Raw genomic sequence first — 15,117 nt, 5'->3', positions numbered from 1 at the left:
GTCAAAAATACGCATCAAATTAATGATGTGAATCGAGTCCCCTTTGTTATAACTATCTTTATTGTTTTATTTAGGTACTCTCTTGGTTTTTACCTTACTCTTAAAGTGGGGGTTTTACAAGTGAGTTATTAATCATGTTTTTATTATTTTCTTAGTAGTAGTTATGGGGCCTTGGGCTTTCAAATTTGTGTTAATTATAGTGGGCTATCTTGGTTCATTAATTAATTATTAGGAATGTTATCTAGTTTGCTTGCAGAGCAAGTAGGATAGATTTATTTTTCCTATATATACTAGTTGTATGTCAATTATTTTGGTAGGATATATTATAATAAAAAGTTGAATTTATTAAGCTTTTGCTTGAAGAGAACTTTGTCAAAGTTCAAACTAGTTGTTAACTAGGGTTTTGGGATCGTTGCTCCTAAGATCAAACTTAGAAGTCGTTGCCTTCTAAGACTATCCTTTGAATTTCCTTCCATCAAATTAAAACCGTCAAAAATACGCATCAAAATTTCACTCGAACCCATGGATAACCGAACCACCCGATCCGATAAAATGGATGAAAACCCGACAAAACACGGATTTTATATGGATGATGGATAGATCGGGTGATGGATCGAGTCGGATTCGGGTGGAGCTTCATCCATCCATCACCCGACCCATCCATCCATCCACTTATATTTTTACAAAATTTTATATATTTTTTTACCTATTTGTAATACTACATAAGTATATATTTCATATATACTAGTAATATAAGTTAAACTTCGTATAATAGTGTGAATGTTGGAAAATTTAAAGATTTTGTCAACCATATATCAAATTATTAGTTTATGTATATTAGTATTATGACTAAAAAAATGTTGTATTTTAGTTCACCCGTTATTCACCCGATCGACCCGATTCATCCGCGGATAATGGATGGATTGGATGTGGATGAAGAATTAAATGGTGGTGGATGGTTGGATGACTGATGGATCGTTGGCGGATGGAGGTGGATTAAGCTCCACTCGATCCACCTCCGATCCATTGCCAGCCTTAGCTAGGTTGGGGCTAGGTGAGAGTTCGTCTTATAAGTGTGGGTTGAGAGTAAGGGTTGGGGTTTGGGTAGGAGTTCGCCAAATAAGTGAGGTTCCAGAGTTAGAGTTAGGATTTGGGTAGTGTTCGCCGGATTGGTTGGAACACTAGGGTGTAAAGTAAAAAAGTATATAATAAAAGGAACAACAGGTGGAGTATTAAAGCAACTCCAATAGTAAGCTAATTAGCAAATTAGGTTTTTAGACCACATAAGATTTTAAAGGTAATTTTTTTTGTAGCTAGTTTGTGCCCTACCTACTAGCTTGTGGTGTTTGCCAGAGAGAAGATGAGAACAATCTGTCATGCATGCGTTAAAAGATTGCAGTTTAGCCCGAGCAATTTGAAGTGCAATTATTATATGGTTTTGTCTCACTCTCTTTGTAGTATGGGTGACTAGTGGGAGCACTGTTTTGGTAATTTTGGAGAGGATATCGTGAGTTTAATTACCATGTGTTGGGATATGTGGGACGTAAGGAACAAATGGATGATTGAGGATGAAAATGCGAATGTTGAGCAAATTGTTGCCTATACTTTGAAGATTAATATGAAGGGGCATAAGGTGGGAAAGTTGAATAACATGGGGAATGGAGGGGTGGAAAGAATGTCTTTATGGGCGGGTCTCCTTCGACATCTGGTGTGGTTAAAATTATTGTTGATGCTGGTGTTTTGGGGGAGGTGGGGACGGGGTTAGGTGTAGTCTACGGGAATAGTGAGGGGGTGGTGCTTTGGGGAGCTACGGTGTAGTGGAGTGAAAAATGAGAGACTAAGATTGCAGAGGTGAAAGCGGTATTTTGGGGCATGAAGATTGCGAGACACAAGGGTATGAGTTGCATTGGGATCGAGAGTGATAATCTGGTGGTGATTGCGGCAATGAGGAAGCGTTTGTATGGCTCCAGTTCCTTTCATTTGATTATAAAGGATATTCTAGATTTTTTTTTTCTTCTAATTTTATTAGTGATTCATGGTCTTTTGTAAAGTGAGGCCGGGGTAATAATGTAGCACACAAATTGACTTACTTTCAACCATGGGAGTTTGGCCAATGAGTATGGAGTGATGTAATCCATCCTCTTGTTTTGGAAATTTCTTCAATTGATCTAGATGGTTTTTTTTTTAAAAAAAAAAAAAAAAGTATTAAAGTTTTCACTTCCAACGTTATTCACTAATAAATTTTTGTTTTACACATATCGCTAACCAACTCATACAATTAACTATCTCATACAATTTTACATTTACTAGTCTGCAACTGCATTTATAATAAAATATAGGTGATCGTCAGTTGATGTTAAAACCGCAAAGTTAACACTACCTATACAATTGCATAGTTCACACTTCACATGACACAATTAATTTGCCATAATGACCACGACAAAAGAGTCATCCTAACCATATTTTTTTTATTTGAGGAAAACTCCCTACCACATCTATACTAATATATTTTAAGACGTTTATAACAATGTCCACGTGTCACGTAAGCTCCCCTCACTACGCCACGTCACCCATGCAATTACTCATAACGCTACGCGGCTCTCCCTTCCATTTGTCTTTATTATATGTCATTCACTTATAATAATAATAAAAAAAATTCACCACAAGATTTGAACTCACAACCTTTAATTCTACAACTAAGTGTCTTACCAACGAGCTATGTGATTTTTTATGTAATCTTTTGAATACAAAATATTAATATGTAGCAAATGACAATATGAACAACAAATTTAATTACAGGAAAATAAAATCATAAATTACAACATATATTAATGATCAGTTCCATGTAAAAATCCGGGGCATCGCTCGGGTCCACAAACTAGTTTAAGACATGATAACTTGTAATTGACTTATGTTACCATACGTTTTTTTCGTTTGTTGTGAACTCAGTTTAATAAATGTAATTTCAGTCGTTTTCAAAATAAATAAAAAATATAAATAAATAAATAAATAAATAAATAAACTTACAAACAAATTATACAAGGTTTGGGGTGTGAAAATAGTATTTGAGAAATAAAAGTGTAAATTGTAAAGATAAACTTTTTAAAACAGATTTACTCTAAACCCTTAAAAAGTCTGCCCTTCCTCATTGACGATTGTATAAAGACTCAGCCCATTTTATTTATTCGACGGATCTAACCCATTAATAACTGTGGCGGGTCATGGGTCAAGGCTTTTGATAGGGGTCCAAGGCGTCCAATCCATTGAATTGCTTTATTGAAGCGCATTCAACGTTCTCCATTGAAGCGCAGTTGCCGTTGAAGCGCAGTTGGCGTTCTCCGTTGAATCCAGTTCTTGTATCCCCCATTGTAGCAGCTTCTGAGGTAAGTTGTTTGTATTTGTTATCATCATATCAAATATCCCTAAAATTATGAATCAAATATCCCTAAAATGATGAGATAATTGAATCAAATATCCCTAAAATTATGAGATAATTGAATCAAATTAGGATTCAACTATGAAATCAGAGCTCTTTTCCCTCCTGCCCTTCCTCAGGGACGGGCCTGAGTATTGAATATTGCAGCTTTTTATCTATTGTGTAATGCAATTTAACAGCTATAGTAGCAATTGTTGATCAGTATTAGTTGCCACCATCTCCACTAAACCGGTCACTTGTCTCTAACAACTATACCCATACAGGCAGATACTAAGTTACTAACAACAAACAATTAATCAACTAAAGTTTAATGGATTTTTACTAACATTTGTTGTAGTTCTTCCAAGTCTCAAATGAGCATTTATTTTGAAACTGGCAAATCTAGAGGATTTGGGTTTCAACTTGGAGACCAACGATGTGTCTAATGCTGCCATTGAAGGAATGAATGGCAGTCTTGCAGTGGTGGGGGTGTTGGTTGTGGGTACTACAGGCGGCAGTTATGAAGGTGTTTAAAATGAAGGCTGTTGTTTTTAAACCTTTAATGTAGAAATGATATATGAAAATGGACATTCTGTTTATTTTTTTTTATTCTGGGGGGGGGGGGGGGGGGGGGATACTCTGAAATAATTTGTTCATTTCCTTTGTATCTAAATCTGAGTTGCATGACCTAAATGTCATAATTGTGTAGGTTCGGTTTGTCGATGGTGTTCGTGTGAAGCATGTGCAGCATATTGTCAACTAGACTGTTGAATATATGCATATCTTCATTCTGTAAATTACAAAGATTGGACAAAGCAGAAGTAGTTATAATTGATGGTATAAGGCTAGGGGTTCTCCCAAACGTAGTGACTTACAACGCCCTTGTTGACGCCTACTGCCGGTTTGTTGGCATTGAAGCAGCTTATGCTGTTGTTCGTAGGATGCAAGTTGCAGGTATTACGCCTAACGTAATTACTTACAATTCATTGCTAGCAGGTGCCAGTAGGCAATGCCAGCTATCACTTTCCCTTGATATATTTGAAGAAATGCTGAATTTGGGTATTTCACCTGATTTATGGAGTTATAATACATTGATGCATTGCTTCTTTAAATTAGGAAAACCAGATGAAGCGTATAGAGTTTTCCAGGATATTATTCTTAATAATCTCAGTCCTGATAGAACTAGTTTCAACACGTTGCTTAACGGCCTATGCAGGAATGGGTATACTGATAATGCCCTAATGTTGTATAGGAACCTAAAGCGCCATGGCTGCAAACTTGAGCTGATAACTTATAATATTCTTATCGATGGGCTATGCAAAGCGGGTAGATTAAAGGCAGCTAGGTGGATTCTCAAAGAGCTTGAAAATTCAGGTTACATACCTAATGCTATTACTTATACTACAGTTTTGAAATGTTGCTTTAAGTCCAGAAAATTTGAAGAAGGCTTAGAAATTTTTTGGGAAATGAAGAGTAAAGGTTTTACATATGATGCCTTTGCATATTGCACAGTTGCAGGAGCTTTTGCTAAGAGAGGCATGCTAAAAGAGGCAAATGATTGCATGGAAGCAATGTTGAAAAGTGGGATTTCACCTGACATTGTGTGCTATAACACTTTAATGAATCTTTACTGTAAAGAGGGGAAGTTTGAGGCTGCTTATAAATTGTTGGATACGATGGAGGACGAAGGCTTTGAATGTGACAACTATACTCATGCCATTTTAATCGATGGATTGTGCAAGGCAGGGAATGTTGAGGAGGCTCAGAGACATATGAAATTAATTAGTTCAACGGGGTCTATTACAAATCTGCCGGCCTTCAATAGTTTGCTTGATGGGTTTTATAAAGCTGGCCATGCCGAGTTTGCAATGAAACTTTTCAAGTTGTCGAAGATGAAGGATGAATTTACTTATTCCTCCATGGTGCACAATCTTTGCAAGGAAAGGAAATTCAGGAGTGCATCCAAACTCTTATTGTCTTGTCTAAAGAATGGGATGAACATACTTAAGTCTGCAGAGAGGGCAGTTATTAGAGGTTTTCGTGGTTCAGGATTCAGGAGAGGTGCGAGGGAACTCCAGTCAAAGATCAGAATGGTGAAATTCCTACGTTAGTTTTGCAGGGCATTCTCTTGGTGGAAAACCTCACTTTAAAGTGTTATGCGCATGGCTGCCTCATTTTTTGTGTAGAATATGAGACCGTTGACCATGAAATGCTTAGTTAGTCCTTCTGGTTTAAGCAGATTGCTACCCCTTTCTTGTGACATGGCCCATGAAATGCTTAGAGAGTCCTTCTGGTTTAAGCAGATTGCTACCCCTTTCTTGTGACATGGCCCATGGAACATTCCCTTGGTCATGTATAACGCCTTTATGTAGATCAGAAAGAACAAAGGTGTTTGCTGCTGCCTATTGCTGCTTACTTAGGAATAAATTACAATCTCACAGGTAAATTGACAAGACAACTATGGATGGATCAGCTCACAAGCAAAGTACGATTCTATGTCCTTGTGTTCTTGCCTTTTTGGTCATGGATTTTGCTTGTGCACTCCTTAACTCCCTTGATTAAAGTGCTTTATTGAGGTAGCTATAACATCCTGTAATCCAAGCATTTTGGATGGAAAATTGAAACCTAATACATCGCACTGATTGGACGTGGCTGTGAGGCCTGTGACTGCTGCCATTAAACTGTCTGGATTTGATATTTGCAGGTAACTTTGATGATCTAGTTTATTTTATGCGTTTATGGCTGAAAAAAGAGTATATACTCTTGGGAAAATTTGGTATTTGAGGTAAACATTTGTAGCTGAGCTGATGACTTATCCAATTTTTGCTTGTGATTTTTCAGGTTATTGTCAAATTCTTTCAGCAGAATTTGAGTTCTAATTGAAGAATAATTATTATGCAAGTAGAACTAAAGACAATGATGAAATTGAAACTTGTGACTGGTATGTCTTTTACAAAATTACCACGAAAAATGCAGCATTCGGATGAGTTGGCTTCCCAAAGTGAAATTCATGTAAAGCTCTTTAATGGACTACTAACATCTGAATGAGCAACAAGTTTTAGCTGTATTCAGGCTTAGCAATGTAGCATACTATACACATATCAGATATATATGAGTATAAATTGTTGTAACATGTAAATACAATCTACTTAAGAATAAATTGTTAAATGTGTACTTTGATTTGAAATACTTGTCGCGCTTAATCTTTGGTTCAAACTTCAACATTTCATTGCAAAACCCAATACTTCACCTGCGTTCATAGCAGCGAAGTTCTGCTAGGATCAGGCATTCAATTGTTTTGTTGTGGCAAAGATGTTCATGGCTGAAGAGTTGAAGGTAACCATGACATTAAACTTGTATAAATTCATAGGTACAAATATACTGCATTATACACATGATTTCAGGCTTTCGGCCACGAATAATTTCATGAGCCAGATGAATAAAGAATATACTGAAACAACCTACTTGATTTTTAAAAATCACTATCTAATACTAATTATGTGGCAACAGGCTGGGGCATGCTGTGTTGGCTGTTGTGCTTAGCAAGGTCCATATCCGTGCCCCATGTCCAGCGTTGATATACCTGTAATACTCTTCTCTCAGGCTCTCCTGGATCAATCACTCACACAGTCACAAACTATACCATAGTACCAAAAAAAATGAAGTAATTGAATTGTTTAGACCTATGCTCGACAAAATATTAAATGAAAGGTAATTTTTGTCATAATATTCTGCTAGGCCGAATTGCCCATGGCAGGACAAACGCTAGCACCACGGCTACTAGTAAGAATCTAGACAAGGACGTGCTGCATCGGTGGTCCGTCGGATATGAACCATGGCTCATTGCAATTTCTGTCGTAATTATGCCTATATCTGTACCGTAGGCTCGAAATCCTGTATCCTCTATCCCTGCTATATTCTTTGCTGGTTTACCACATATCTCACAAGTCCTATAATATTAAATAAATATAACTTAGTATTTATAAATGTTCAAAACAATACCCACACGTTCAAATACTATTTTCTAAATCTTGATTGTAATGAATTGAAACAACAATCTTAATTATATGAGCATAAGGATTTTTTTTTTTTTTTTGGTAGAGAGTCACATATGGTTAAAGATTGATACAACTCGATCTCAAATTTTGAATAACAATCCTCAAGTTTGATAGACTAAAAAATGTGCTCCATATATGGTTGTGAAGGAGCCAGGAACAGACTATAATTTATTTTTCCTTTGAAGCTATGTTGGACTATCATGAAAATTTTAACAGAGTTATGTTAATTTTCCAAAGCCTAGTATACAAGGACAATGCCACTTTACAAAATTATTCATTTAATATAGGAAAAATTGGCCGCAACAACACCAACTATGATAAAGGTGCGTGTAACAGCACAACCTTTTAAGGGTGCGGTTTACAGCACAAACTATGTAATTGGGTGCACATATTAGCATAAATGACACTAATGAACTAAGGTTGCATGGAAAAAAGTGGAATCTTTATTATTTTATATAATTGTTTAAACATTATTTAAACATATATGATTTTCCATCATGCGTAACTAAATTAGCCTTACCTTTTATTTTATTTTTTTCATTTAAGCATTTCTTGACCTCCACCATTATATTAAGCGGATTCCTTAAAAAAAAATTGTGCTATTATTTTCCTTTGTTCGCTTCTCCAATTACTATTTCTAATATCGATCTCACATGATTGACTTAGTTTCCTATCCCTTTCCACCTAGTTAAATACTAAATTGATAAATAAAATAAAAAATAAAAAATAAAATCATTTAAATACCTTTATTCTACAAGATTTCAGGATACATAGGTAACTTTCTAAATACTAATATCAAAACCCACAAAGTGATTTCAAATACTTAATTCAAAAAATAATTTTAGAGTTGGATTTTAGGATATGTCAAATTGATTTTTTTGTTTTTGATGTACAACACTTAAATTGTGGAGGTTAAGAGAGAATTAATTTAAAGGGAAAAAATTAATTATAATGGAAGAGGAAACTAAGCCAATCATCACATGAGATGTAAAAAAAGTAATTGAAGAAACAAACGATAGAAAATAATGGCGAAAACTTTTTGAAATAATTCAATTTAATGGTTATTTAATTACATGTGATGGAAAATGGAAAATTAAGTAGAATGAAATTAATCAAAAATATTTTTAAACAAAAAGGCATTAAAAATATTTAAGATTTCACTTTTAGAAGAAATCTACATTTTGCCAATGTCATTTATGTTGTTATGTGCACCCAAGTGCATAGTTTGTGATGTTGAGTGCACCCTTGAAAGGTTGTGCTGCTACACGCACCTTTGTCATAGTTGGTGTTGTTGCGGCCAATTTTTCCTTTAATATATTAATTTTACCTAGTTTTTATAGATAAGACGATGCCCGGATTATTTATATTACTTAAATGTACACGGTATTCAATTATTCATGATTCAAACCTAATATTTTAGTAATTGTGCCTAACATTCATGATTCAATCTTATTTTTATTGATTTTTGTTTATTATGTTGTCATATAAAGTACAATTTTGCTTGCTTTTACAAACTCATATTATGACATGGTTTAGTAGTTAATTAAGTTTTTACTCCGTATTATTAACGTTGAGATTAAAATTTTAAATCTTATATAAATCATATTTTTATTTTTTAAAAGACTTGGAAGAGTGTCGTTTAGACTTAATTCGTAATGTTTTTTAACATATAAAATATAATATAATGTAAATGTTGTTATTGATGAATTGAAAATGCATCATCAAAATTAAAATAAAAACTAAAAAACGATTTTTGTAACTTGTAAGAGCTTTTATTATCTTGTTTATGGATTTAATTTCTTTAAAAACAAAATCAAGAATTTGAAACTTAAAAAAATAAACAAACATTCTAGTTTTCTTTACTTCATAAAAGATAAAAAGAACATGAATATAGTTGCACGTAAAACTAATTTTAACTTTAATATACGACGTTCATAGTATTACAATGGGCTTGTTTGGTAAATGGCTTTTCATTGGCTTTTTGATTGGCTTTTGGCTTTTGGCTTTTTCATTTGGTCAAACATCTAAAAATTGTGTTTAGTAAATGACTTTTTTAGCCAGCTGAAAAGCTAGCTTTTAAGCCAAAATGAAAAAGCTACTTAGAGTAGCTTTTGGCTTTTGGCTATCTAAGTTATAAATAACATCCAACAGCCAATTTTACCAAACATGTTTTTAAACTAATAAAAAGTCAAACAGTCAGTCAAACCAGCCAATCAAACCAGCCGACAGCCAACAGCCAGCAGCCAATTGCCAAACAAGCAAATAACTTTTTAACATATAAAGAAAAAGTAAGTGCATTATGTTTTTGACAGTTTTTTTTTTCACACAATCACCGTTAAAATGGAATGAACGGGCCAGGTGCATCATTGTTCATTTCATACGTAAGGTAAGAAAATCCAGCAAGCGGACCAGGTGCATCATTGTTCAAACACAAGTTGATTTAAGAAAATTATTATCCAACAAAAATTTCTTCATTTCTCTTAAAAAAAAAAAAAAAAAAATGAATTGAGGGTATAATTGGAAACCTGTTTCCCTTCTGCTGAAACCAAACAAGAGCACAATGGTAATGTGAGATACCAAGTTCACCTCTACAAGCACAACCAAGGCATACCAGATTAACATTCCCTGCACCTGCAGGCAGGTGATCAGTGCTCAATAATTGACATATTCTGCATACTTTCTCATCATTTTTATTTTCTTTTTCTTTTTCTTCCTCATTTCTTACATCTATTATACACATATGATCCTCTGAACCCATCTCATCAACCTTATGTTGCAACCCTTCTTTGTTGTTAGACTTCTGATCATTTAGATCACTCGAAATCGATATCGAAGATTGCATTATTATTGTCTCTAAAGAGGTTTCTTGTTGTACCTCTAATGGGGATGGTCTAATTTGGTTTTGTAGATTTGATGATGAAGAAGTTTTGATCATTTTGGTTGGATATTTTTTGGTGTAATATCTTAAGAAGTTTTGTTTTTGGTCTTAAAATTGGATATGAAAGAAAAGAAACAGCTGCTTGGATTTGATTTTATCTTGAATGCAGTGAATAGTGCAAAGTTTTTTTTGGTAAAGAAACAACACTTGTTATTAATTGCCTTTTAGAGGAGGTTAAATTGGATTTTTAGGAAGATCAAATTGGTTTAGTAGGACTTGGTTTTTTGGGGGTGCTACCTCTTTGTACTCTTGAAAAAGCAAAGGATATCAAAAATAAATAAATAATATTAAATTACCGCGTTTCATCTATATTTATACTTAGTATTTTAAAACTCTTATCAAGATAGACATATGTCTCCATCCTATTACACTTCTCTAACCCAAATGTTACATGTCTTCTTACATTATTATTATTACTAGATTAGCTTCCGTGCGATGCACGGATATAATAAAAAGAATTTATAATTGTGTACATTTTCAAGTCATATTATCACTCAAAATATGTAAAATCTTTGTATTAACATAAACAAAACTACAAAAATTAAAATAATATAATCAAAAGAAAGTCTATGTTTTTGTTTCAAAAAAAAAATGTTAACAACAAAATTTGGTGGACTTTGTAATTAGACAAGTTCACATATATACAAGGTTAATATTTGTTTTCCTTAAAATTATTTATATGTAACTTAAGATAATGTACTTCTCTCAAAAAAAAAAAAATGCTTAAGATAATGTACTGTATAAAAAGTACTATGTAGTCAATATTTAGCTTTTCCAAAATTAAAAATAAATAAATAAAAAGTAAAGAAAATTGGAAGAGAAAAAAAAAAAGTTTAGGCGGGAAAAAATCGAAAGAGAAGTTGACACTTGTAAAATTTGAAAATAAGATGATGTCAGCGGTTGTTATTAATTATAGAAGATAGAAGATTATAGATTTTTTTTTTTTTTTTTGAAACACATTATTAATTTTTTTTATTACACTATTTTTCTTTAATTCTTTCATTAAATTTATAATTCATCATCCATGTACGTTTTATCTTCATCTCCCCCCTATTCAATTCAACTTTTTCCTTTTCTCTTTTTGATTTTAACCCTTCCACCTTCTTTTTAATTATTCCTCATTTTCAATTAAAGTTCCAAAATTTAATTAATTTAATCATGTTTCTGACTACACATTATAACCATAATGACTTATTGATATGAATAACCTGTGCGTTGCACGGACCAGAAGACTAGTTAAATATAACAACAATTACCAAAGAAGGAAGTTCACTACATTCACAATTCTCTCTTCCAAAAAGTTCTTTACTTTTCAAAATTAGTTTTTTTTTTTCTCAAACAACACTTCCAATCCTCTCTTTACTAATTACTCAACACTCACATTAGAGATTTAATTTTGCCTCAACACATATCTTTTTTTCCCCAAACCCTTTTCAAGTAAACATTCCTAAACCTTAGAAAAAACCTTATTAGAGACTTAATTTTGAAGTGATACATCTATTGGAATGGTTGGAGTACCTTTTTTTTAAAACACAAATTACACCAATGGGAAAGAATGCTGATTTGGTAATTGTGTACAAGAAAAAGTAATAATAAGAGTGATGATTTTCAATTAACAATGATTTTGCTAAAATATGTTAAAATTTCCCAAAATAACCCCAGGCCATATCTTGAACGGACAACATAAGATAAAGCAGCTAAATGATGATGTTGGAACTAATGTTGTACTTGAGATTTCAGTAATCGTTTTTCTTTGAATAAAAGAGAAAGTTAATGATCAAGAATAATTTAATAAATCAAGCAAAGCAAAAAGGTTACCAAACCATAGTTTTGGCACAAATCCTTTGAGTCAATGGTCCGTAAAGAATATGAGAAATGGTCCAGTCCAAAAAAATAAAAAATAAAAAATAAGAGAGAGAAATGGGCCGAATTGGCTTATTTCTTGAGGTAAAGGAATTTTTTGTCATTTTTCTCTATTAGTTAAAGAAAATCAATCAATCAATATCAATTTATAAATATAACTAATGAAATAACCGCTGACATCATCACTATACAACATCATAAAAAAATTTGCCGCCAAAACTATTAGTGACATCGTTATTTTTTTTTTCAAGATAAATAGAGTTTTTTTTTTTTTTTTTTTTTTTTTTTTTTTTTTTTTTTTTAAGGAAAGATAAATTAATTATTCTAAAAGATTTTTTTATATTTAAATTGACTGACTACACAGTTTCTATTATAGTAAAAAAAAATGGTTGGGCTATTTAATTTACCTATAAACATTATCTTTCCTCCTACTCGATATGCTTTATATAGATTATATGAATTTGGGGTTTTTACTTTTAATTAATTATATCTTGCTTAAATTATTTGTACAACGATTACATATTACACACAAATAAGACAAAAAATAATTATAGTTAAAATCGTGCATCGCACGAGCCTAACCTAGTACCTATTTACTAAAAGACACACCAGTAATGACACGTGTTACCGTCTGGTGTGTCCTTAAATATATTTTTTTATTTTCTTTTATTTCCTTTGAGAAAATATTCTTTTAAGTAAAGTTAAATGAGGTAAAAAAAAAGTTGACAAAAATGTAAATAACCTTAATTGTAAAAAAAATAATTATTATTTAGATTATTAATTATAGAAATAATAAAATACAATAGCTTATTTTGGAAAAATATCAATACTTAGTAGATTATCAACATAAGATTTTTATTATTTATTTTTGCTAAGTAAATTACCTCGATAATCACTATTTACGTAAGAACATCAATCAATAACTATATAATTTATTTATTGATAACTATTAATTATTATATAAAATATTACCAAAATATAATTTAAAATATATTGATATCTAATTAAAGTTCATATTCGGAGAAAAGTTGAATAAGAAATAATATGTTGTCGGAATGATATACAATAATATTATTTTAGGTTGCACGGTTTTGGTTAAAATTATAGAGTGATTTTAATAGTGTGTACAAAAACAATTTATTCGCGAGATTAGTACATAACTTTAAAGATTTTCATTTAGTTAACAAGAAAAATAACACTTTAGCAATACCACAGCGAAATACATGAAATAACCATATGCTCAAATGCTTAACTTTAAAGTACATATTTAGCTAATCGGATTTTTAATGACTATGTTTCATTTTAGTAAATGTTTGGTAGATTAATTCACAATAATTTTGACTATATTTCTCATTGATTGATAAAAACACTGAAAATTTTCGGCTGTTTTTAAATATTTGTTCCATTTCCTTATTTAGAAAGCTTTTATAATATTTAATTCATTTCTCTCTCCTAGTATATGACCCAGGCTTTGCCCCGAGTGATACTTTGAATAATTTAATTTTTTATATTATTCGACGCTTAAAAAGACTTATTAATTTTTTTAAGGGTAATGCTATATGCAGCCCTTAGGGCTGCATATAAACTTTTAATATACTTCCTTTTTTAGTATTAAATTGGAAATTTATCGACAATTCACGAGTAAAATCGGTTTAATAAATGTTAATTGTATGTTTATTTATTCCATTTTTAGCTCTTTATATGCAGCCCTTATCTTTTTCCTTTTTTAAACGTGTGTAAATTAGTATACAACTAGTATAGTACCCGTGCAATTGCACGGTTTAAATAGTTCTAATATTAACTCTCACAAATTTTAAACTATTACTTGTACATATTATATTGAAAGCTTTTATTGTATAATAATTTTAGTCGCAATAACGTGTACCCATCTAATCGTCTATCACGGCACTTTATGTCATATTTTTAATTCGATGTTGAATAAAGTGGTTTAGAAATAGCTATATGAAAGAGGTTTACAACCTTTACCAATATCTTGGTCATGTTTTACCTATTTAAATCTAGTCATGCACTATTTAAAGTTATATATGCTTTATTGATAAGGATACAATATTTAAATTAATAAAAACAAAATATGAGTGAGTAAAAGTAACTACATTACCCTTCTATAACTTATTATCCCATTGTCTATTTACTTCAAAATCAAATCAGGTTAAACATTACCCAAAATAACTTAAAAAGTACATTATCCTATCATTGTGTTTTTTTAGTATTACGAGAGCCACATTCGATGTACACAAAAAATTGTTTAAAAAATTGACTAATGATATTGTGACACGTGTCATAGGTAGCCTATTAAACAGGTTACCAACATGTCACGTTTCATTTTTGGCAAATTTATGTCAAAGGTCATCTATACTATATATTAAAAGGCGTTTCTAAAAACCCTCAACCTTACTCCATATAAAAACGTAAGGGTAAGGAGGATCGAACCCTCAACCTCTTATAACAAAGATAAGAATTCCACCATTTAAGCCAATTATCAAGTATGTTATATAAAAAAAAAATTATATAAATGCAAACCATAATGTTCAATTGAAAAAAAAATACTAAAAAAAATAACTCAAATTTGATTTAACAATGATAATTACAGTTTTAAAAAGCTTTATCAATTGCACGTATATAACATGAGTAATCTACGCTCGAATTACTCACTAGTTCTCTTTACAAAAGAGCGGTGGTAGATAGTTTTATTTGTGACAAATTTTCCAAAACAACATGGAAATAACAAAAACGTAACGACACCTGATGGTTCCATATCGTTGCTATCTCACTCAAACATTAAATTATTCCCACTTTCTCATTTTCCAACACAATAAGCCAAC

At 31.8% G+C, this 15,117-nt stretch overlaps 1 protein-coding gene across 2 annotated transcripts; it reads left to right on the top strand.

Annotated features, from left to right (window-relative positions):
* The first annotated feature begins 3,262 nt into the window (after window positions 1–3,262).
* LOC145587804 (uncharacterized) lies at window positions 3,263–6,685 on the top strand. 2 transcript variants are annotated; one of them, XM_081644483.1, is made up of 3 exons: window positions 3,263–3,383; window positions 4,125–6,119; window positions 6,257–6,685. In XM_081644483.1, the coding sequence occupies exon 2, from the start codon at window positions 4,156–4,158 to the stop codon at window positions 5,524–5,526; it is 1,371 nt and encodes a 456-aa protein (XP_081500609.1). In that variant the 5' UTR covers window positions 3,263–3,383; window positions 4,125–4,155; the 3' UTR covers window positions 5,527–6,119; window positions 6,257–6,685. The 2 variants fall into 2 exon arrangements, with proteins under 2 accessions (XP_081500609.1, XP_081500610.1); XM_081644484.1 differs by lacking the exon at window positions 3,263–3,383 and adding an exon at window positions 3,530–3,941.
* The last annotated feature ends 8,432 nt before the right edge of the window (window positions 6,686–15,117 follow it).

Source organism: Chenopodium album, chromosome 17, assembly GCF_948465745.1.
Source record: "Chenopodium album chromosome 17, dcCheAlbu1.1, whole genome shotgun sequence".
Taxonomy (NCBI): Eukaryota; Viridiplantae; Streptophyta; class Magnoliopsida; order Caryophyllales; family Amaranthaceae; genus Chenopodium; species Chenopodium album.
Note: the sequence above shows the minus strand (reverse complement) of the source record. Positions and strands in the feature narration are given on the sequence as shown.

Coding starts and splice junctions, on each gene's coding strand:
- LOC145587804 (XM_081644483.1), top strand. CDS start 4,156: ATGTGCAGCATATTGTCAACTAGACTGTTGAATATATGCATATCTTCA.